The sequence below is a fragment of the Sycon ciliatum genome, chromosome 3, assembly GCF_964019385.1.
Source record: "Sycon ciliatum chromosome 3, ocSycCili1.1, whole genome shotgun sequence".
Lineage (NCBI taxonomy): Eukaryota > Metazoa > Porifera > Calcarea > Leucosolenida > Sycettidae > Sycon > Sycon ciliatum.
Window position 1 is genome coordinate 40,381,800 of NC_088645.1, and position 22,418 is coordinate 40,404,217.

Genomic DNA, 22,418 nt, shown 5'->3' on the forward strand with positions numbered 1-22,418 from the left:
GAATGAAACTTTTTTTGGATACCTTTTTTTGGTTCCTCAATCGTTGTGGTATTGATGGACAAGAGCACCTACACATGTACATTGTACATATATCATGGCAAGGATCAATGTCAAAGTGACTGACTCACTGTTCTTGTCCAGCATGTGGTGTATTTCTGTTTTCGTACATCCTGAGAAATCAAGCAAACAGTTCGAGTCCTTCCAGCTCCGTTATTCTAGCTCGTATCGACCCCGGAGGTTTTCGAGCCGACAGCTGAGAATCTCTGCTACCTTGTAGGTGTTTCGATTGTGGAATTCGGTTGAGATTTGACTGAGTTATGACTCGTCGAGTGCACTTGCACCGTTTGTATACATTTGGGACCAAAAAAAAGTTTCAGAATTTGGGAAAAAGTGGCCCGGTCGGGCGACCGGAAACAAGGTCATTATTTGTTTTGGCCTAATGATGACAGCATCCCATAACAATCCTTGAGATTATCGTATCTGTTGACAATGTTGAACCATTTTTGCGGTTTTGAGCGGAGGTGAGAGATTGGTGAATCGTGAGGGCACTTGATTCCAAACCCTATCCTGGGGTGTCGGATGATGTAATCCAACGGGTAGGGGAGCGGCGTCTTGGCCTGCTGATGTTGAACTTGTCAATACCGTACTGGCAATATATATGGTCGCAGTGAGGCCATGAAGCGTTACATTGGCACATCTTTACCGCACGCAGGGCGTTACATGCAAAGTCGCACAGGAGCCGTTACACAGGTTTCTATATTGCCGCAGTCCTTTTTTTGCTATTGCAGGACTTCCTGCTGCGTCCAGTTTTGAACTTTTTACCACGCGGTACACGTGCTTTCACAGTTTTCAGCCTTTTTTGCAATGAAAAGATCTCCGCACCCCGCCGGACGCGCGTTACGAACGCAACGGAAATTTGTCGCACTATAGACTATAGTCCATTTCAAAAAGATTAGCAATCAGGTTTTGGTCTTAAAAAGTATGAAGATAAGGGAAATTTGGACAACAAAGTACATAGAATGGCTTGTTAGGACATGGCAAATTGTTCTGTGGAGGTTTCGGAACAATTGGACCAGCCGTTAAGGAGTTAGAATTTCGGCCAGGTTTCCGGCCTTTTCCCTTGGTTTACGATTTGCCCTGGATGTCAGTATCGATTTTTTATCAAAACCCACGATTTATCCTTTCCTTTTTGGCCTTGTGGTTATGAATGCTGTCTGCTGACCATGAAGTTGTGAGTTCAAATCCCAAACTATCTTCAAGTCAAACTTTTTTTGCATTGTTTTGGTGATCACGCTGGTACAAAAAGTACAAGCCAAAGAAGAAGGTGGCTGCCCAAACGACTTGTTGTTGGAGCTCGCGTTTCCTGCCGAACTAATACTTACTGTCGGACACTTGACTGGTTCACGCCATGTGAACACACCCACAACACTGAAATGGTGTGAGTGAACACGGAAGTCATTGCGCTGTAGCTACGTGTTGTTGAATACAACGGCACATCGATTGATCGATTTCTCTTTGAGAATTATTTTAGTATTTCAAGATCGCCAATTTATTTGAATTTAGCAGTCAACGCCGTCTTCTATCAGCTTTCACAGGCGTCTGCTTTTCTCAAAATGTCGTCGAAGTCACACGGATAGCTTTGCCAAGTCATGGCGTTGGGAATGAGTCTGTGTCGATATCGTTTTCGTCACATCGTGAGAGTAAATTGCATCGCAGCTCAAAGAAATTGGGCACGAAACGAATTGGGACCCATCCCGCTCGTCAACATTTACCACACGTTCGACATGTCCTCTCTGACTCCATATCGATACGAGGAAGAACTCGTTTGTTGTAAACCAGACGTACATGTACTGACGTGAGTGAGTTGTCATTTTTCATGCTTTCGCGCGGATTATTTCTTCGAGTTCACAGTGAGTTTTTCCAGCCAGCTCTCGAGCGCGCATACGGTAAGACGGCAAACTCCGCGGGCGATCGCCAGGATTGCTAATCTTTTTGAAACTGACTGTAGCCTGGTCGCGCATTACGCCGCGTTACGCGGCAACATAACTATATTGCCAGTACGGTAGTTAGGTTGAGAGTTTGTCTTGGATTCACCTGTAAAACTTAACCCAATAATACTGGCTGTTTGCATTGCATTGATTAATTGTATGTATTTGTTCTGGCCATAAAAAAGCATCTGAAAATATTTTTTATTGTCTTCAAAACTCCAACCACTTTTAATATAATACAAAAGAAGAAATCATGTGGAAACAAGTTATGAAGCAACTATTCACGACTGTAACAAGATAATAAGTAGTCAGAAAGTGCGAAAACAGGGCACAACAACTGACAGGCTACTGAGACATTCAACGACCCGAGGCCTAGCCCTAACACGTATCCGAGTTAAACTTTTAATATACATTAATTTTATAAAACTTCAACTGCAATAGCCGTCTCTTTACTCTTTACTGTGATAAAATCAAGAACATTACACCAAATTTTCGGGCTTCGCCCATCAAGAGGGTAATATAACTATTAATGGCAAAGAGCTTTACGAGGCGCTTTCCCTCGTCGGTTGGAAATTCGCCATGTATCAATGTGGTGAAGAGAAACAAATAAATTTGTTTAATTCCAGAAAACGTGGTAAGTGTTTTACAAGACATATGCTGGGCGTTAGCGCAGATAGTCCACTTTCTTGCCGTGAAAATAGACGCCGTAAATGTTTCAAGTCATGGTCCTTGAAATTTGGCCATTTTAGCAATGCAATTTAGTGATATCTGGAAATGGTGGCCATTGCTTTCCTGGATGTAGCCATGGCTCAGTGTGGGGATGATATGACTACATGTACTACCAAGGTGAGGTAATGTTGGCATGGTGATGGTTTGTTCTTAGTTCCGTTCTGTACGCTGTACCATCGCTCGCTTTTGGTCCCAACATTTAGTCGACTCGTATTTTGGGCCCATTTCGAGGTGATCCCCAGTTCCAAGGTGCCTGTCAGTTGTGCCACAAATACTTTTGCATGGCTATTCTAGACCCCGACGGAAACCTACTTGCAACATTTGAGTGAAATCGGAGAGATGGCCCAGTTCTGCTGGTTTTCTCAGACATCCTCGGTTATCTTCTGCTACTTCTCACACACTTTTGGCTCTAGTTCTCCTTTTTTTTATTCCTTTCTTGCTGACCAACAAGTGTTTTATTCTTCGGCAACGTGTAAAATAAGCACCAAGGAACTACAAGTTGCGCTATATTGTCCACTAACACAACCAGTTACTAAACAATCATCTCATAGTAGTAGTAGTAGTAGTAGTAGAATTTATTATTTTACTAGGGAACTCCCAACAGGCGTTGGCTTTTACTGGGAACCCTAGGAATGACTTGGTGCTTGTGACAAATGCAGAAAGGGGCTTAGCTTGACGACATCCAGGTGGAAGCATGTTCCATCTGTCTGCTGCCAAAAATGAAATAGCATTCAGGCCGTAACGAGACGTAGCTCTGGGTAGGTTCAGAGCGGCTGAAGCTTGACCGCGGGTAGCAGCATTTGTGCGGCATGATGCAGAGCGGGGGGTAAATATCGTGCTTAAAAGAGGACTGGTGCAATGAGATAGACACCTAAAAACAAACACAAACAGCTTCAAGTTTACACGGCGAGAGAAAGTATACAGGTTATATTTGGTGAGAATGAAATCGATAGAAGTATACTGATCATGGCCAAACACTCGCCTTAGGCACCTATTGCTGGTTGACTCAAGTTTGTCTCTGAGTTTAGCAGACAAGCAGTGAACATAACATGTGCTGGCATAGTCCAAGGTACTCTGGACAATTGTCAGGTAAAACATGCGGCGGCCGGTCATGGAGACATCGCGGCGCCCGTGGCGGAATGAGGCAACCTTGCACTGTGCCTTTGCGCACACACGCTCAACCTGCTGCTCGAAGCTGAGCGACGAGTCCAATAGGAGGCCAAGGTACAGAACATGGCTGGACTCGGGGATTACGGTGCCTTTGCAGGTGATGCTGGGGATCACGTCCAGTTGCGCAGTAGGTCGTCTGAGCAGCAGTAGCTGAGACTTTTTGGGATTCAGCACCAGTCCCCGCTCGCTGAGGAAGTCCTCCAGATTCAAGAGATCTGTCTGCAGCATTCTGAGCACGGTTGAAGCCTTGCGACCAATGACGTAGAACGCGATGTCGTCCGCAAACAGGAGAGCACGGCAATGTTGAAATTTCTGGGGGGTACGCCGGATATAAATGCAGAAAAGTAAGGGGCCTAACACGGAGCCTTGTGGTACACCACGTGAGCAGGGCTCTGTACTGCCTCGCGCATCGCCGACAACGACCTGCTGGGTTCTCCCAGTAAGGTAGTCTGCGAACCAACGCAATGCCACACCTCCGACGCCAACTGAAGCCAGTTCCTGCACGAGCTTGCTATGCTGAACGCGGTCGAAGGCCTTGCTCATGTCCACAAACATGGCTCCACACAGCTGCTTCTTGTCCAAGGCCAACTGCCAGTCGTTTATTCCATACGCCAAAAGGTCTTCACAGCTGTGATTGCGCCTGTAAGCAAACTGCTCCTCCGGTAGTGCACCGAGTTCCGGATGATTGTCGAAGAATGCTACAAGTTGTCGGTGTACTACCTTCTCAAGCACTTTGGATATCACTGGCAAAAGTGACACTGGTCGGTAGTTGGAGCCAATAGTTGCGTCGCCAGCTTTGTAGAGTGGGCACACGTGGGCATGCTTAAAACTACTTGGAACTTGGCCTGTATGCAGAGACTTATTGATGATAGCGGTGAGTGGGCCAGCGATGTCTGTGCGGCATCCTTTGAGGAGACATGGTGGTATTTCATCGGAACCTTGTGCTTTGTGGCTGTTCAATGACTTCAAGACATCTTCAACATACTCTACTGTGACTGGCGTAAACTCGTCGAGAGTGTGAATGTCGACTGGTGGGCTGGGTAGAACAAGTTGAGACGGTCTTGCAGGATCACAAACTACGGTTGCAAATGTGGCTGTCAGGTCGGATATAGTCGCCTTAGGTAGTGATTTGACTTTTTCTCGTCCTGCAAGCTTGTTCAGGATTTGCCACTGGGCTCTGGGGTTCCGTTTGTGGGTGTTGAATGCCTTCATGCAGTATTCTGTTTTGAGTTTCTTATTCAAGAGGGTTCCCTCGCGCCGTGCTGCCCGGTACTGCTGGAGGAGGGGGCCGTCGGTTGGGTTCCTTCGTAATTTCCTGTGCAAGTTTATTCGAAGCTGAAGAAGCTTTTTCAAGTGTGGCGTAACCCATGGTTGCCGACGAGGCCTGCCAAATCCAGACACCTTGAGCTGAGTGATCGGGGCATTTCTGTCCAGAACATGGCTCAAACACTTGGAAAATTGCTTCACTTGACCGTCCAGGCTGGTGGGCGACTCCGAAGTTCTGAAACTTTCACTGATTTCCTGGCCACATTGGTCAAAATCCATAGAATGGGGTGCAGGCTTCCGAATCAGCCTGTGAGTGTGCGCAGGAATGGGCTCAAGGTTTTGATAGGCACATTGGACAATGATGAGATCGTGATCACTAACACCGTTCATTGAGACTACTTCCGCCTTGACTACAGGGGAGCCGTCTGTAACCAGAGCAAGATCTAGGCAGGTGCGTGCTAAACGAGTGGGTTCAGTGATAACATTTCTGAGGTGATGCTCCGCACAGACACGCTGTAGATGGCGATATCCTGGAGTCGTTGGCTGGAGGACATCAGTATTGAAGTCGCCTAGGATTAATGCATTCGGAGTTTGAAGGGCTAAATCAAGTTCAGAGCTCAACTGGTCCCAGAAATTCACTGTGGCAGACGGCGGGCGATACAAGGTGGACACACTAATGTCTGTTGCACGTGGCTTGGTAGCAAGACGGATACGGACAGTTAATATCTCTACAGTGGATCCTGTAGATCGTTGGATTACGGTTCCAGCAAAGTGAGAGTCATACGATAACATTGCACGACACTGACCGATAGTACTGGCGTTTTACAACTAACTGGCTATCAGTTGGAGTGCGCATCCAATATGTGCTAGAGTCTTTGGGACAGCTTTTCTCTACAGCCAGGTGCCACAGTTTACAGCTTGGTTAGATGAAGCAATGCGATCCAAGTGAAAAGCTACTCGAGTAAATGAATTCAGATGGTGAGCCGAGGAAAATATTATAACATGGAAAAAGTGGGCACAAGTTATGCCATCGAGTCCACCAACTAAACCAGATTCTGAACGGTCAGACGTGCACAATCTAGCACAAAACGCACGTCTGACTGTTTTCAACATCTGGTTTAGTTAGTGGATTCTATCGCATAACTTGTGCCCACATTTGCCCAGGTCACTTGAAGTACAATAAATGAATCTCCAAATTTTTCGTTCTTCGAGTTTCATCCCCTTCATCTTCTTTTAAAAGTCAGCTGTGACCTTTTAGCCAGCTGCGAAAATGGTCAGTGACGTCATTTGATCTTCAGAAGACGGATTAAGTAAAAAAAAAGTAAATTATCGTATCCGTTCCCGAAGGGAACTCACGACGGCCGCTAACACCCGATAAACCCTAAGACGGATTACAGGCATGAAAACAAGGGCTGTCACGTGACAACCATGTGCATCTACAAACACCATCCGTGTCTTTACGCGAAACCAGCAAATCATTCAACATGCAACCGAACACGAGACAGGTACAGACTTATCCTCCCATCTACCAATGTACATTTCCATTGCAGCGAAATCGTAAACCAGCAGTAGGTAGATAATACTTCATAATGGATATATCAATGCGACAGTGCAGTTCCGATCAACCAATACTGTACAGGAACTAGTGCACGGGCAGAACATCACAGAAACGCATTCAATAATTACTGTATGAAATGTACGTAAAGGCATGGGACGAATGGCCGCCGGGGATGTAAAAAAATCGCGAGAAAACTTGAATACATCAGAAATCGCACATACACGAACTCAGATGGTGAGCCAAGCATACATGTACACGAACTCATCAAAATAATAAATTCTACTACTACTACTACTACTACTACTACTACTACTACTACTACTACTACTACTACTACTACTACTACTACTCAGATCGTGAGCTAAGCATACATGTATATCTCCATAAAACGAGGAAAAAAGTAATCACTTTTTCATCTGAAGAAATAAGCACACCGATTTTATGCTGAGTGCAAATTATTCCTGTCAGTGACCATGGTAACGGGGCTTGCGTGGCTCAGTGAGCTAGTCATACACTCACATCTAATGTGTAGATATGAGCAGGAGTAGCAGTGCCATCACCCTCACTCAGAACCAGAGTACCGTTGAACAGTGTGAGAGATGGCGTGTACACGCTCATAGGGGAATCCGGCAGCGGATAGACCTGACCGGATAGGGTATCGTGTACAACACACCGATCTGTGCCAGATCCAGCCTTCTGGCAGATCACCATGCTATGATCAGACAGTGCGCATGCAGCAGACTCAGCCAGCTTAACACCATATGGTGGATTGCAGGCAATCCATCCACCATCATGGAACTTTAAATAGCAAGCATCACCACCGCCAATGATAAACATAGCATTGGTGAGTTTCACAAGCGATGCAACGTAGCATGATTGGGGTAGCAAAAGCATTGGCTCAGACACAGAAAATTGATCAGAGGAGCTCCATTGCTTGTTAAGAAGAGAGTAGGTGCTAACAAGAATGTGGCTGTTTCCGCGATACCAGCCACCAAGTAAAGAAATAAGATCATGACATACATGCATGACACACCAACCATGGTTGCAGTAGGGCACCTCCAACAGCTCCATCCACTGACAACTAGCATGGCCGTGTTCTGTTGCACCATACAGCAGAATGGCGTATCTAGCGTCGCTTCCACTGCTGTGCACCTTGCAGTGCATGTACAGCTTACCACCGTGGCTCGCCAGTGATGGTTCAGAAATCTTACCATATCTGGAAGGTGGGTCGATGCGATGCCACGTTTGCATGTCTGATGTCTGCTCGATCTTGGAGACTTGTCCACCATTGTACCACACGGCAACCAGCTTGTCACTGTTAACGGCCAGTCTAACGCGTTTGTCGTGCCTCCGTACCACCAACTTCTTCCACTGCATGATTCAATACACCACGCACCAGCAAAACAACACGCACGTCCGTACGTTCACGTACACATGTACACATACACACAAGCACAAAAAACATGCATTCCTGAACACATTAAAAGCAGTTTTATAGACAACTTGGTGAATTTCAGCTATGAAATAGGTGGTTGTTGCCTCTTCACAATTCGCTGACACCATCACAAACCTGAACACCCAGAGTTAAAGGCCACGACCATTTGCTTGCAAAGCACAGAGGAAATAGATTTGCTGCCCAGCTACATGAATCTTTGCACCCTGGAAATCTTAGGCTGCGTTTACACGGAGACGAAACGAAACGAAACGGAACGAAACGGAACGAAAACGGGCTGGCCTCGAATCGTTTTCAAACCGTTTACACGAGAACGGCAAATCGTTTTGAACTGTTCACACGAAAACGGAAAATGGGCGATCAGGCTGGAGTTAGCACGTGCTGGCTTGGCGGAAGGGCGGGAAGTAACACGTTAGTTGGCGTTGGTACGTGCTGGTGGTCGCAAAGGTCAGGTATTTCCCGCGAAATATAGTCCCGCGCGGAATAGTTTCCATGACCGCGCTCCGTTTCCAATCGTTTTCACTGTTTTCACCGTTTACACGAGAACGAAAACATTTTGAAAACGTTTTGAAAACGTTTCAAAACACTTTGAAGTGCGTTTACATTTCGTTCCGTTTAGGTATCGTTTTCGGGCGTTGTCGTGTAAACGATAGTAGTAAACGCAACGATTTCGTTCCGTTTAGGTCCTACTTCGTTGTCGTGTAAACGCAAATCGTTTTCAATCGTTGTCGTGTAAACGCAGCCTTAGCCTTGGAGGACGATACCTTTTTTTGTAGGTAAATTATGATTTTGTATTTTTCCCTCCTATGTCATTGCTCAATACACTATTATGAATTTTGCAGAGCGGTATGCTCAATCTAATAATGAAGAGCAAAGCCCTCCTACCTTTCGGGTTTTCTTGATGTTTGCTATCTGTCTTGGTGTTGGCATGGCAGGTAAGACATTGCATGGTCTTCTAGCGTCTGAAGCAAGTGTACTTTCAGCCGCAGTAGCTTGAGCCTAAATACAGTGCATGCACATACACATGTACATTTAAATCAAAGACATAGACAACCCTTAGCTACTACTAACCATGGAGACTGATCGTGATTGAGATAGTTTGTCCTATTCAGCTTGGGTGGGATTTCTCTTCTCTTTCCGCAGTTTCTTGCCCAGCCCAAACCGCTTACTGGTTGCAGATCTGTCTGGCATGCTTGCTGCTGGAGTACCATCACCCTACAGCCAGTTAATGAACATACATGTATTATATGCCAAAGACCATGTTGACCCATGGTTAACAGTTACGGACTAACATAACTGGTCTTTTAAAGACAGGGTGATCCATTGGAGTGGGGCGGAGGGGACTCAAGACGTTGTCTGATCTCCTCTCCCTCCGGGAGATTGCACAGGGCAGAGGGGAGTGGAAGGACCTTTGCAAGGACGTCTGCAAGTCCAATAGTGGCGTCTATGCCTAAAACCAAATAATATTGCTCCGAAATATCACAGTACTGCTTTTCATAACTGCTGCGGTAATAATAATTAACATCTTTTTTAAATACCAACAAAATTCCTCTCTTAACGTAGTGCGTGGATCTGCATCCACCTGCCACCATTTTACTGGATTATTCTCAAAACGGAGTCGACAATGCCCTTTATCCTGTGTCTGCGTCCTCTGTTCAATCTGAGCAATGCTGTCATGTGCCCCTTAGCAGGTACGTCTTGTGTTGTCGTTGCTCTTTTTATTTTTATTTTTTCATTTCCCAATTCCCAAGTCCATTCAGCACGTGCGAATTTGTGGGCGGTTTACCACCGCTGACATTGACGCGTAAGTGCATAATAATAATAATAATAATAATAATAATTTAAAAATTCGACGAGGAGACAATAATTTTAATATGGCAATAAGTAGGACGAGCTGAAGCGACATGTGGACTACTTTATTAACAATGTAAGCGATGGAGACGATGCAAGAAACAACCTAAAGGGTAAGGAAAAATACATGTAAGAAGAAAAAGGGGCAATGGAAAAAAAAAAGATGATTCGAACAAGTTTTCGTACAACACTCTTCAGGAATCACCGTTGTACTAAAGAACAAAATGAGAACAAAGGAAATAATATAGCAATCAAGGTAGGGTGACACGATACAATGACAGCACTAGAATATCGAGGTGCGATTTCTCACAAAAGTGTGCAGAAAACAAGGGTATACAAGTAAGAACTAAGCGTGACAAGTGTGTATCAGCAACAAAAACAAAAAAGTGAGAACGAATGATAATAATAACAATAATAAACAAGAAGGTGACAAAACACATTTAGGCACAAGTGGCAACAACGTTGCCACACTACACAACAAAACATTATTTGAACAATTTTAGGGTAATAACACTATCTTTCTGGACACACAAATTCGGCTTATGAATGCGCTGACAAACAGCTTCCAAAACTTGTAACTGCAAAAGATAACCATGACGAGCACGGCACAAAACAGAAAAACAGGAATCAGAATAAGTACGACAACAGTCAGTACTAGAAACCAAATGATTGTATACTGAAGACTTGTTATTACGAGACGGACGCACACAATCTCGACTCACGCGCACACCCTCACACTCACTCTCACCCTCACTCAGCTCACCTTCTCCCTCACTGTCCGAATCAGAACCTGCTCCATCATCCACCGCGGTTTGACTCTCCTCCTCACTTGCATCGTCCTGCGTCTCACCTTCACCACCCACGCCAACCCTGAATGCCGTTGCCTTCACGTCAGTCGTCGTCCTTTCCGATTGTTTCCTTTGTATTTTTACCGTGAATTCATAGGTCCGGTTGTAATCTGCTGTAGATCTCCGTGGTCTGTCATTTGCTGCTTTGTTTTGTGGATTAGTTGTTGTTGTTGTTGGATGTGAACCTGGTGTTGTTGTTGGATGTGCAGCTGGTGTTGTTGTTGCAGCCATGGTTGTTGGTCTTTCTGTTGGATCCAGCTCTGGTTCCGGTGGGACAAATCGACCGCCGCGGGTGCTCCCCACCAACACAGACCTCGAAGGAGGAGGGTCAGGGGGAGGCAGAGGTGCTGTCACCACTCGAGGCACCGCCCCATGCAAAGCACCCAGAGGCACAGACTTAGGCACACCCGAGGGCTGCACCAGTGGCGGTTCCGCACGCACCTCCAAAGAGCTGCCAAGCTCCAGCCCGTCCAACACAGATGTCAGAGGGGGAGCGGCAGACAGCGGCAGGGAACTATCCTGCCGTCTAGGTGATGGGTTTTTCCTAGGCCTCCCGCGTTTGGGCCTCTCAGATTGCGCACTGGGTGGAAGGATGTGAAGTGGAGTGCACAAAACAAAGCAGCAAATGACAGACCACGGAGATCTACAGCAGATTACAACCGGACCTATGAATTCACGGTAAAAATACAAAGGAAACAATCGGAAAGGACGACGACTGACGTGAAGGCAACGGCATTCAGGGTTGGCGTGGGTGGTGAAGGTGAGACGCAGGACGATGCAAGTGAGGAGGAGAGTCAAACCGCGGTGGATGATGGAGCAGGTTCTGATTCGGACAGTGAGGGAGAAGGTGAGCTGAGTGAGGGTGAGAGTGAGTGTGAGGGTGTGCGCGTGAGTCGAGATTGTGTGCGTCCGTCTCGTAATAACAAGTCTTCAGTATACAATCATTTGGTTTCTAGTACTGACTGTTGTCGTACTTATTCTGATTCCTGTTTTTCTGTTTTGTGCCGTGCTCGTCATGGTTATCTTTTGCAGTTACAAGTTTTGGAAGCTGTTTGTCAGCGCATTCATAAGCCGAATTTGTGTGTCCAGAAAGATAGTGTTATTACCCTAAAATTGTTCAAATAATGTTTTGTTGTGTAGTGTGGCAACGTTGTTGCCACTTGTGCCTAAATGTGTTTTGTCACCTTCTTGTTTATTATTGTTATTATTATCATTCGTTCTCACTTTTTTGTTTTTGTTGCTGATACACACTTGTCACGCTTAGTTCTTACTTGTATACCCTTGTTTTCTGCACACTTTTGTGAGAAATCGCACCTCGATATTCTAGTGCTGTCATTGTATCGTGTCACCCTACCTTGATTGCTATATTATTTCCTTTGTTCTCATTTTGTTCTTTAGTACAACGGTGATTCCTGAAGAGTGTTGTACGAAAACTTGTTCGAATCATCTTTTTTTTTCCATTGCCCCTTTTTCTTCTTACATGTATTTTTCCTTACCCTTTAGGTTGTTTCTTGCATCGTCTCCATCGCTTACATTGTTAATAAAGTAGTCCACATGTCGCTTCAGCTCGTCCTACTTATTGCCATATTAAAATAATAATAATAAATGAGCGTTAGCATGCTAACGCGAGTTAGCAGCCAGCCCAGCGAGCTGGCCCAACCTGCACGCATGCGCGAGTCACGTGGGCACGCGCCCTTCAATATCCTGTACAATGTCTCTTTCATGTCATTGCTGTTTGGACTTTCGAGCGTGCAACTTGCGGAACAGGTGTTCCCGAAACAATTTCCTTTCGTTAGACTTTCAAGCTTGCATTCTCGTATCTCTGCGTTTCAATTCAGACTTCATTGACGCCTGTTGGTGCCTGTTGGTGCCTGAAACAATGTCGTCGTCTACAGTGGAACGTCGACTGTGGTTTTTTTTTAGCTTGCGCCATCATCAGGTTTCCTGAAATGAAGTACCTCCACGCGATCTCAGCGACCCTTGTTTGTGCCTTGAAGCAATGTCGTCGTCACCAACCGGCGTCCAGCCTCTCCGGATCGCCTCGCTCTACCTGGCTCCGCCGCCCGCCTACTGCGAACGCAGCGACGGCCGCCACGCAACACCACCAATCGTAATTCGTATCCAGAGAGGCGAGTTCGTGGACTTTGATTTTCTGTTGGAAGTAACAACGGGAGTTGTCCACTGCCGTCACCAACGCCACCCAGCTTCTCCTCGCTCTACTTGGATCCGTATTGCCGCTCGCCGCCAGCAGGCCGGACCCTACTGGGAGCCCGGTGCAGTGACGACCGCCATATGCGCATGCAGCACCAACAGCAGGTGAACCTGACTGTCCTATACGGGCCCTTCTCGATCGCGTCCAGAGAGGCGAGTTCGTGGACTTCGATTTCCTGCTGCCCGATACAGTTGCAGTCAGTCCAGCTCCGGCGACGTTCCAACTCCGTAGCCCCTCATATGTTGCTCTTCTGGCGCACTAGCATTTATTTGAATCCGAACCCAGAACTGCGCTTCGTAGGCTGCATGACGGTAGCACTTGAGTTGAGACCTGGACAGTGTTCATGAATGGTCTGTGTTCCACTGTTCCTCACCGCGTTTCACGAGCGCCTGTGGACGTATTCGGCCACGATCGTCGCGGCCAATCGCCAGCTTTTGCCACCTAGAAACTGGACGTTATCAATACTCAATCTGCGGACAACTGTTTCGTCCTTTGTGGACTCATCAGCGCAGCACAGAGGGAATTAAGCCGAACCTGATAGCAATGGAAAAAAAATAAATCTCCAAAGCCAGGTTATCAATATCAACTTGTGGCAACTGCGCCTCGCGGTGTACTGGAACAGCACGACCCGCCTGCCAGCAGTGCAGCTCAGTGCACTCGCCAGCATTTCCGTGCGCATTTCGTCCTACTCACCAGTACAGATCCGCATCACGTACCGCAACCGTATGCCGCTACTACGAGTACGGCGCTTGCACGCGTCAGCTCAGGCAGTGCTACCTCCAGTGCCGACAGGAGCATCCCAGGGCAAAGTGTAAGGCCTCATCAGTAACTGTGTAAGCACTCAGTTTCTCACTTCTCAAAATTACTGGACTCACATCCTGATCCTATGCTCCGGAGGTATGTTGCACATGGTCGTAATTGTGGGGTTGTGGTAGGTTTCATCGGCAACCACTCAACTAACTGGGATCCATTGAATTTAACACGGTCACATGCTAACCCAGATTATATTTCTGCGCAACGATCCGTTTCTTGCAGCAGGCTTGAAACAGCTGGCCGATCCGTTTCTTGCAGCAGGCTTGAAACAGCTGGCCCGTGTTCTTCACCCCCTTTCTCGCCTCTGTGCTGTTCCGGCGTAGATGCGGTTCCTAGACGAACGGGAAGTTACACACGACACACCCTTTGTAAAGCCTGGAGGGTCGAAGTGTCAACAATTACATTCCAGCAGACCGTGTCTCTCCACAATGTCAAGATGACAATGCTGCAAACATGATTAGACAATTGCTCGCCCCGCTGTATCTTGCTAAGCTCAATGTTAAAAGTGCATTCTGCCGAATTCCCGTCTGCCCGGAGGAGTGGCCCTTGTTGAACCGCTGGCAGGATCAATACTGTTATGAGAGCGTCCTGCCCTTCAGACTGTACTACGCTCCAGGCCAGCTATATGGAACTCTGTCGCATCCGCCAGTGAATGGATTGTGTGCGGGCAGTTCGCACTCCCACGCCTGTTGCATTACGGGGAATACCTCAATTAATGTTACTTCCTCAATGCATGCTCTGGACTTGTGTTACCTCGCCAGCAACTCGCTATTCTGCTCCGAGCGTTTACATACCTCGGTGTTTCTCTGGCCCCAGCAAAAGTGGAGGGTCCAGCTCAATTCCTGACGTTATTGGCATCTTCCCATTACGGGAAATACCTCGACTAACGTTTCTGTCTCCATGCATGCTCTGGACTTGTGTTAGCTCGCCAGCAACTCGCTACTCGGCGCCGTGCGTTTACATACCTCGGTGTGTCTCTGGCGTCAGCAAAAGTGCTTCCTCGATGTATGCTCTGGACCTGTGTTAGCTCGCCAGCAACTCGCTACTCGGCGCCGTGCGTTTACATACCTCGGTGTTTCTCTGGCATCAGCAAAAGTGGAGGGTCCAGCCCACGTCCTGACGTTTATCGGCGTCATCCTGGACACCCGCGCGCTCACATCAGTCTGCCGATGGACGAACTTGCCAAGCTTCACGACCTCCTACGGGCCACTCTCAACACAGCTTCAACTACCCAATGTCAACTCGAGTATCTTTTGGGAAAGCTCTCGTTTGCTACAAGAGTGATAGTCCCAGGACGCACATTGCAGATTGTGGTCACTTGCCAACTGGTACCGGCAGCCGTATTACCTGATCAAGCTCTCCGAAGAGTGCCTCAAATACCTTCGCTGATGGCCTTAGCTCCTGGAATAGTAGAACGGCCGGTCCTTCTTCCTACACCCTAAGTGGACGCCGTCCCCCAACTTGCTGCTATTCACTGATGCAAGTGGTGCACTTGGCTGGTGCGCAAACAATTGCAACCGGGGATAGGGCAATGGACAGTCAATCAAGCAGACCAGCCAATCGCAAATAGTGGTTTGCAATTGTGGCAGCACCTGGAAAAGCTAGCGGCACCAGCAGCAGATGCCAATCGATCGGCTTTGCAGCAACTGCGAAAATCTTGCTCATCAGTTGTGGCTATGGCCTGGCGTCATACACCGGCCACTCGTTTCGAATCAGCTGCCGGACTCGATATTCAGAGAGGCGGGAAGGTGGAAAGCCATGTCTGCCCGAGTAACATTCAGAGGCCACCAGCAGCCAAAGCATGGGTGGCTGTGGCAATGGCCTCAGCCCATGATATCGAGTTCCTGTTAGTCAATCGTTACCGAGCTTGCACTGCTTACAAATATCACAGGTAGCTGCACTTTGTGATCCGCTCTGGGAGTGCCGATTTATGGAATATATGCTCTCAACTGGTTATGTATCTCTATATATCTAGCATTTGGCGGCTCTATTCAGAGTCATTGGCGGCTCCATGCGGAGGCATTGGCGGCTCCATGCGGAGTCATTCGGCGGCTCCATGCGGAGTAATTGGCAGCTCCATGCGGAGTAATTCGGCGGCTCCATGCGGAGTCAATTGCCGGCTCCATGCGGAGTCATTCGCCGGCTCCATGCGGAGTCATTCGCCGGCTCCATGCGGAGTCATTTGCCGGCTCCATGCGGAGTCATTCGCCTGCTCCATGCGGAGTCATTTGCCGGCTCCATGCGGAGTCATTTGCCGGCTCCATGCGGAGTCATTTGCCGGCTCCATGCGGAGTCATTCGCCTGCTCCAAGCGGAGTCATTTGCTGGCTCAGCTGCGAGCCATTATACCAGTTGCTCGAATCGGCACTCCCAGCTTAATGCAAAACTCGGTTGCTCTGTTGTGAGGTGGGGGGATGCTAAATGAGCGTTAGCATGCTAACGCGAGTTAGCAGCCAGCCCAGCGAGCTGGCCCAACCTGCACGCATGCGCGAGTCACGTGGGCACGCGCCCTTCAATATCCTGTACAATGTCTCTTTCATGTCATTGCTGTTTGGACTTTCGAGCGTGCAACTTGCGGAACAGGTGTTCCCGAAACAATTTCCTTCCCACCCTCCCACCCACTAGCTCAACTCATGTTTCTGGCGCACACATGACGGTATCTGTATAGTCCATGAGAATATATGCTCTCAACTGGTTATGCATCTCTATATATCTAGCATTTGGCGGCTCTATTCAGAGTCATTGGCGGCTCCATGCGGAGGCATTGGCGGCTCCATGCGGAGTCATTCGGCGGCTCCATGCGGAGTAATTGGCAGCTCCATGCGGAGTAATTCGGCGGCTCCATGCGGAGTCATTCGCTGGCTCCATGCGGAGTCAATTGCCGGCTCCATGCGGAGTCATTCGCCGGCTCCATGCGGAGTCATTCGCCGGCTCCATGCGGAGTCATTTGCCGGCTCCATGCGGAGTCATTCGCCTGCTCCATGCGGAGTCATTTGCCGGCTCCATGCGGAGTCATTTGCCGGCTCCATGCGGAGTCATTTGCCGGCTCCATGCGGAGTCATTCGCCTGCTCCAAGCGGAGTCATTTGCTGGCTCAGCTGCGAGCCATTATACCAGTTGCTCGAATCGGCACTCCCAGCTTAATGCAAAACTCAGTTGCTCTGTTGTGAGGTGGGGGGATGCTAATAATAATATTGACTGGTTTGAGGGAAAGAGACAAACGGGAAAAGTCTGAAGAAAAAATTGACTGTCACCACCAGGACTCGAACCAGGGACCCTCGCTTGTAGCCAGCGATGCTCTAACCACTGAGCTATGGTGTAGTCATAATAATAATAATAATGATCCATTGGGCTCTCGAGGAGCTCGTCCTCTACCTTCATCTCCAAATCGGCTTCCAAAACAGAAATCTGATGAGAATTTACTGCACACACTTTCTGGGATTGAGAGCCAAGGATAACTTCATAGAGAAGAAAAAGGACCAAGAAACTACAAGTTAAGCAATGTTATCCCATGAGCTGATTGTTTAGTAACTGGTGGTGTTAGTGGACGTTATAGTGTAACTTTTACTTCCTTGGTCCTTGTTCTTGTCTATAAAGATATTTTCTCCTTGAAGCAATTCTACCTCCTCCACATGTGCTCTCTGGCTAACCTCATCACACCAGCAGCAGTGTACCCTTTGAGCACAATATGGCTGAACCTCGTTTCATATTGCACTTTGAATTGAAGCGTTTGTCTCATGTACAGTGGAACATTGAAGCTATTGGCATATCTAACGGTTACAATGAAGTTAGTTGTCTTTATCAGTTTAAGGCTATCCGATGCGTACGTATCAACAGAGATGTACGTCAGTAGATATGAAGAATTGATTTCAGTACAGGGCTTGAACCATACGTCAAATTTTCGCAACAGACAGTTGCTATCGACTCATTTCCACATCATCCACCAAAGGACCACTTCTATGTAGGAGTCTGATGGCGAACAACACTTTTGATAGGAGTTTGGAAAGGCATAATTATAGACAAAACATTATTTTTAACTAACTCTAGTTGTTGCAGTAGAGGCCATGGAAGAGGCCGACTCAGAACTTGGCAGGCTTTCTGATGCAGCCATAGGGCTTGTAGCAGATACCTGCAGATGACATGTGCACGATAAAAAACACACATGGTGATGGCATGACATACAGTACATTCAGGCCTTGAAGAACGGGAATCAGGGTTCTAGCCTAGCCCGTTCTTATTCTTCACGCATACAGCCGTTTCGTTCTTATTCGATGGAATAGTCATGCCTGTCCTTAAATGTATATGTACGAAAGTGTACAAAAAGAATGGACCGTACATGCATGTACCAGTGCAACTTAACAGCACCCACACACGTACCTACATGTACATAAATGCACACTTAAGCCCCCGGTTTAGAAAAGGAGTTCTCAATTAACCTATAGAATGGACTCGGATGGGGAACCAAGGATACATAATTTTATAGAAAAGACCAAGGAACTACAAGTTACGCTGTAATGTCCACTAACATCACCAGTTGGAAGGCTGTTGGAGTGCGCATCCAAGATGTGCTAAAGCTGTTAGCCAGTTAGTTGTAGAACGTCAACACCGTCGGTCAGTCTCGTGCAATTTTATCGCATGAGCTGATTGTTTAGTTACTGGTAGTGTTAGTGGACATTATAGCGTAACTTGTAGTTTCTTGGTCCTTTTTCCTTTCTACAAAATTAACCTATAATTCATCAATTTCAGCCTGGCCAGAATCCAAACAAATTCAATGTACTTTTGTCTTTCCAGGCTTATAATCAAGAATTATTGATGGAATTCAGCCCGATAACTTGCTACACGCTGAACATTATCCCGCAATGCATTTTGTTCGACTGCTTTCACAGTTTTGAGCTTCACATTCACTATGCCTTCTGACAATTTGATTGCACATAATGCTACCTAGTACTAGGGGTGTGCGGATAACGTTCGAAAAGGTGGCAGATTCTGCTCGAAAAGTAGTGAAATTGGCAGAACCATACAAACCTTATGGCGGGAAATACCTCGAATTCTGCTCCATTTCCTTATCCACATACCAAACATGCATGAAACGTACCAGAAAAAGTACCGAATTCTGCCAATTTGTCTGCCGGCAGAATCCGCATATGCCTACGTAGTGCCTGGTAAGGCCGAGATGTTTTCTATGTGGCTCAGGGAGAATCCGGGTGGCACATGATGAGTGCAAACTACACCAACCACATGATGACCAGCTAAGTAATTAGCTAAGCAACTGGACCGTGTGTTATTAAGTACACATTCTTTTTTTCTAAAACTCCCCGAGAAAGAAGTATCACCTGTTGGCTTGACGACGACATCTTGGTAAGATGGCTATCAATCGAGGATAGCTGGTCTTGGGTAGCAGATAAACGGTCGTTCAACACTGAGACCTGTTCGGAGTTCTGTAGGTGTTGTTCAGTCATTGTTGTTGTCAGACGTTCAGTCACGTTCCCTACGCGTCGGTTTGTATCTCTGACCTGCTCGGCTAAAGCTTCAATTTGTAGGCTTGTCGACGCCTGCTCATTATGGACAATGGATACCTCTTGCTGTGCTGAAGTAAGTTGTTGCTGAGTCTCAGTCACTTTCTCTTGTGTTGTAGTTAGTTGCTGTTGCATCGCAGTAAGTTGTCGTTGTGTGGTGGTCTGGTTTTGTGTGATGACCCCTGTAAGCTGGTCTTCTAGTGTATCACTCCTGGTTGACAGTCCGGCGATTGTCCGTGCTTGCAGAGTGAGCTGCTCGGAGATGACGTCCAGCCGGCGAACAACAGACGTGGGTACACTGGAATTGGAAGCCTGGAATAATGCCGCAACGGAAAATGACAACACAAGGATAACACAAAGCGCATACACGCACAACCACCCGTTGATACACAATGACACCACCGTGCACACTGCCTCACGGAGGCAAACAGATCCACACACATGCACACACAGATACGAACACACACGCAGACGCACACATAGACGGACAGACAGAGAGACAGACAGACAGACACACACACACACCAACACACACACACACACTGAAAGGAAACACATGAAGCACAGAAACTGTTGTCACCCCCCCCCCCCCTCCTCTTCTTATGATCCAGGTTCGCCCCTTGTATTATTGTTCTGACGATGGGTGACTGGCCCAAAACGTCATAATGTTTTCGACATCACAATAAAATTAATTTTTTATCCAGCCCATGGGAGATTGTGAATAGCAACTGAACAGAGCCGTTGTCAGTTGTCAACCCCCCCCCCCCCCCCTCTTCTTATGATACAAAAAATTAATAATAATAATAATAACGTGCTGTGATAGGACATACAATCGTGTACATTGTACATTGTACAACTCCTACATGTAGATTATGGCAGGAGTTTTAGCATAGCCTGCCACACTGCGTACTTCTTGGTATCTTAGTAGGTGTACGTGTATGTCTATACATGACAGGTTAGGTTGACAGGTACTTAAGTACATTATGATTGTACATGTACAATGAGTGATTGCAATTCTGAGGATCTAGGACTAGGAGGCTGTGTGCAGTGCAGGTACACCTGGCTTCATGACAACCTTTCTGGGCCTGGGCGGAATGAACGATTTCAAGGATTTGGACATGCTACAAACGTGTGGTGGCAGGACTCAACTTTGGATAAGAACTATAATCATGTACAGGTACTAGGTAGGTGCCTCTGATAAGAAGTACTTTTCCGCTCACGCCTTATAAGAGTTTAATACACAATATTTGGACATACCCCACGCACAATGTGTCTTGGTCGTGGGGAGTGTTCCAACTACTTTGGACAAGACGTACCTGGGATAGCAAGTACGTTTCTCCTCGCCCCAAAGGGAGTACTTCGTTTAAGAGTTCCATTCCCACTAACTACAGTGCTACTCAATGAAATCCAATCGCGAGAGGCAAGTGGGCGCCGTGCACCTTTTCCCAGCCCAGTGTTCGCAAGTCCAGGGCTGCGCAACACCGGGCGCGTACTTGAGAAACTCGACTGGATTTTATTGAGCAGAATTGTACTTACCGAAGAAAGACCGGTGAACAGCTGCAACACTCGCTTCATCTCCTCGTGTACGTCCTCGGCGGTCGGTCGCTCGCTCGGTTCATTGGAGTGGCAGCGAAGAATGAGCGGCTTCAATGGGTGGTCGTCTGCCAGTCGCTGTAGGTAAGCAGCACGTCGTCTGGTCTCTGCGATCACCTGCCTAGTCTCCCGTCCACCGGCTTCGCGAACGATAATCGCGGGTGCGCTGAGGAGGTCAATCCCGGGCATAACTCCAGTCAAAACAGCTAGCAGCGTAACTCCAAGCGAAAACACATCCAGGGGGCGGTCATAGTCAGGTTGCTCTACCAGCGCCTCTGGCGGCATAAACGCGAGAGTTCCTGGACAGCGAGTCATGGCCAATCTAGATGCTTGTGCCTCCTGCTGCTGTTGACGAGGGGATGCCAAACGTACGAATTTCGCCACACCAAAATCACACACCTTCGCGACTCCGTTCTTGATCATAACATTTTTCGGTGCGAGGTCCCGGTGGAGAATACCACGGACGTGCAGGTATCTGATGCCAGCCGACGTATCACAGAGGTAGCCGACCAACTTCAACCCATCCTCACGATCCTCACCAATACTCAACTCTTCCAACGTCGAAGTCAGCAATTCCAACGCGAGAGCAGCGTTTCGCCCCACTCGAGCAATGCCTAGCAATTGACAAAGATTTGGGTGGTGGATGCGACTGAGACGGAATATCTCTTGGCCAAATGATTTTATTGTCCTTTCTCGGCCAAGAACATCAGGCTCAATCAAAACGGGATGCAGAACTTTCAGGGCGATGTCTATTCCCTGCCAGTTCAGCCGATACACGAGTGCATCTGACCCTCGACCGAGTTCATCCTCTTGCCTCACTCGTACGTCTCCCAAGAAGACAATGTCTTGATCATTTAGCCCTAACTCTAGCAACAATGGTACGGCGTCCAAGTCCATTTCCATTCATTGGTATGATTCACCGCGCACAACAATAAACTGCAGTCGGATGGAGTCAATTTGGAGTGAAGAAAAGTATAATGTAATACCACTACCACCGTTTTTCACTGATATTCTACTCCAGCTACTGCAGTATTTCGTAGTAATCTTGCCTCCGCTAACTTATTTCTTGAACATGTCTAGTGACTGAATGGATGTGTGTCCCCGAGGCGGAAGCCTGTGGAAGATTGTGCGAGATCCTCGCCATGTCCGTTTCAGCGGGCGTCACCTCCTGCTTCGAAGTACATCATTCTATTGATTGCAACTTCTCTCGCAGAAAATTCCGAATCTCGTGATAGCCTGTCATTACCAATCCGATACCCGTGATGTAGGTCTATATTTGATCACGTCGCCTCTCACCTTGCCCTGATGTGCTGGGGACTGCTTTGTGTTACAAAAGCTACAAAAGACGCCGTCAGGCCACGAGCTCATGCGGCCGTCTATCTGAGTTATCTACACACTAGTTGAGAACGTGAGGACATGGGGA

At 47.4% G+C, this 22,418-nt stretch overlaps 1 protein-coding gene across 1 annotated transcript; it reads right to left on the reverse strand.

The window, feature by feature from the left end:
• Positions 1 to 6,705: 6,705 nt before the first annotated feature.
• LOC135812203 (serine/threonine-protein kinase DDB_G0283821-like) lies at positions 6,706 to 22,129 on the reverse strand. Its single transcript, XM_065325529.1, has 5 exons — positions 20,939 to 22,129; positions 19,220 to 19,714; positions 17,929 to 18,015; positions 9,050 to 9,163; positions 6,706 to 8,082 (listed from the first exon to the last, which is right to left on the reverse strand). The coding sequence occupies exons 1-5, from the start codon at positions 21,896 to 21,898 to the stop codon at positions 7,219 to 7,221; spliced, it is 2,520 nt and encodes an 839-aa protein (XP_065181601.1). The 5' UTR covers positions 21,899 to 22,129; the 3' UTR covers positions 6,706 to 7,218.
• Positions 22,130 to 22,418: the final 289 nt, after the last annotated feature.

Excerpts from the sequence above, each read along its gene's own strand:
- LOC135812203 (XM_065325529.1), bottom strand. The coding sequence starts at position 21,898 with ATGGAAATGGACTTGGACGCCGTACCATTGTTGCTAGAGTTAGGGCTA. Across the intron at positions 18,016-19,219 it reads TGTCGTCGTCAAGCCAACAG|GTATCTGCTACAAGCCCTAT; the intron begins GTGATACTTCTT and ends TGTCATCTGCAG. Across the intron at positions 9,164-17,928 it reads CCTCTACTGCAACAACTAGA|GCTCAAGCTACTGCGGCTGA; the intron begins GTTAGTTAAAAA and ends CACTGTATTTAG.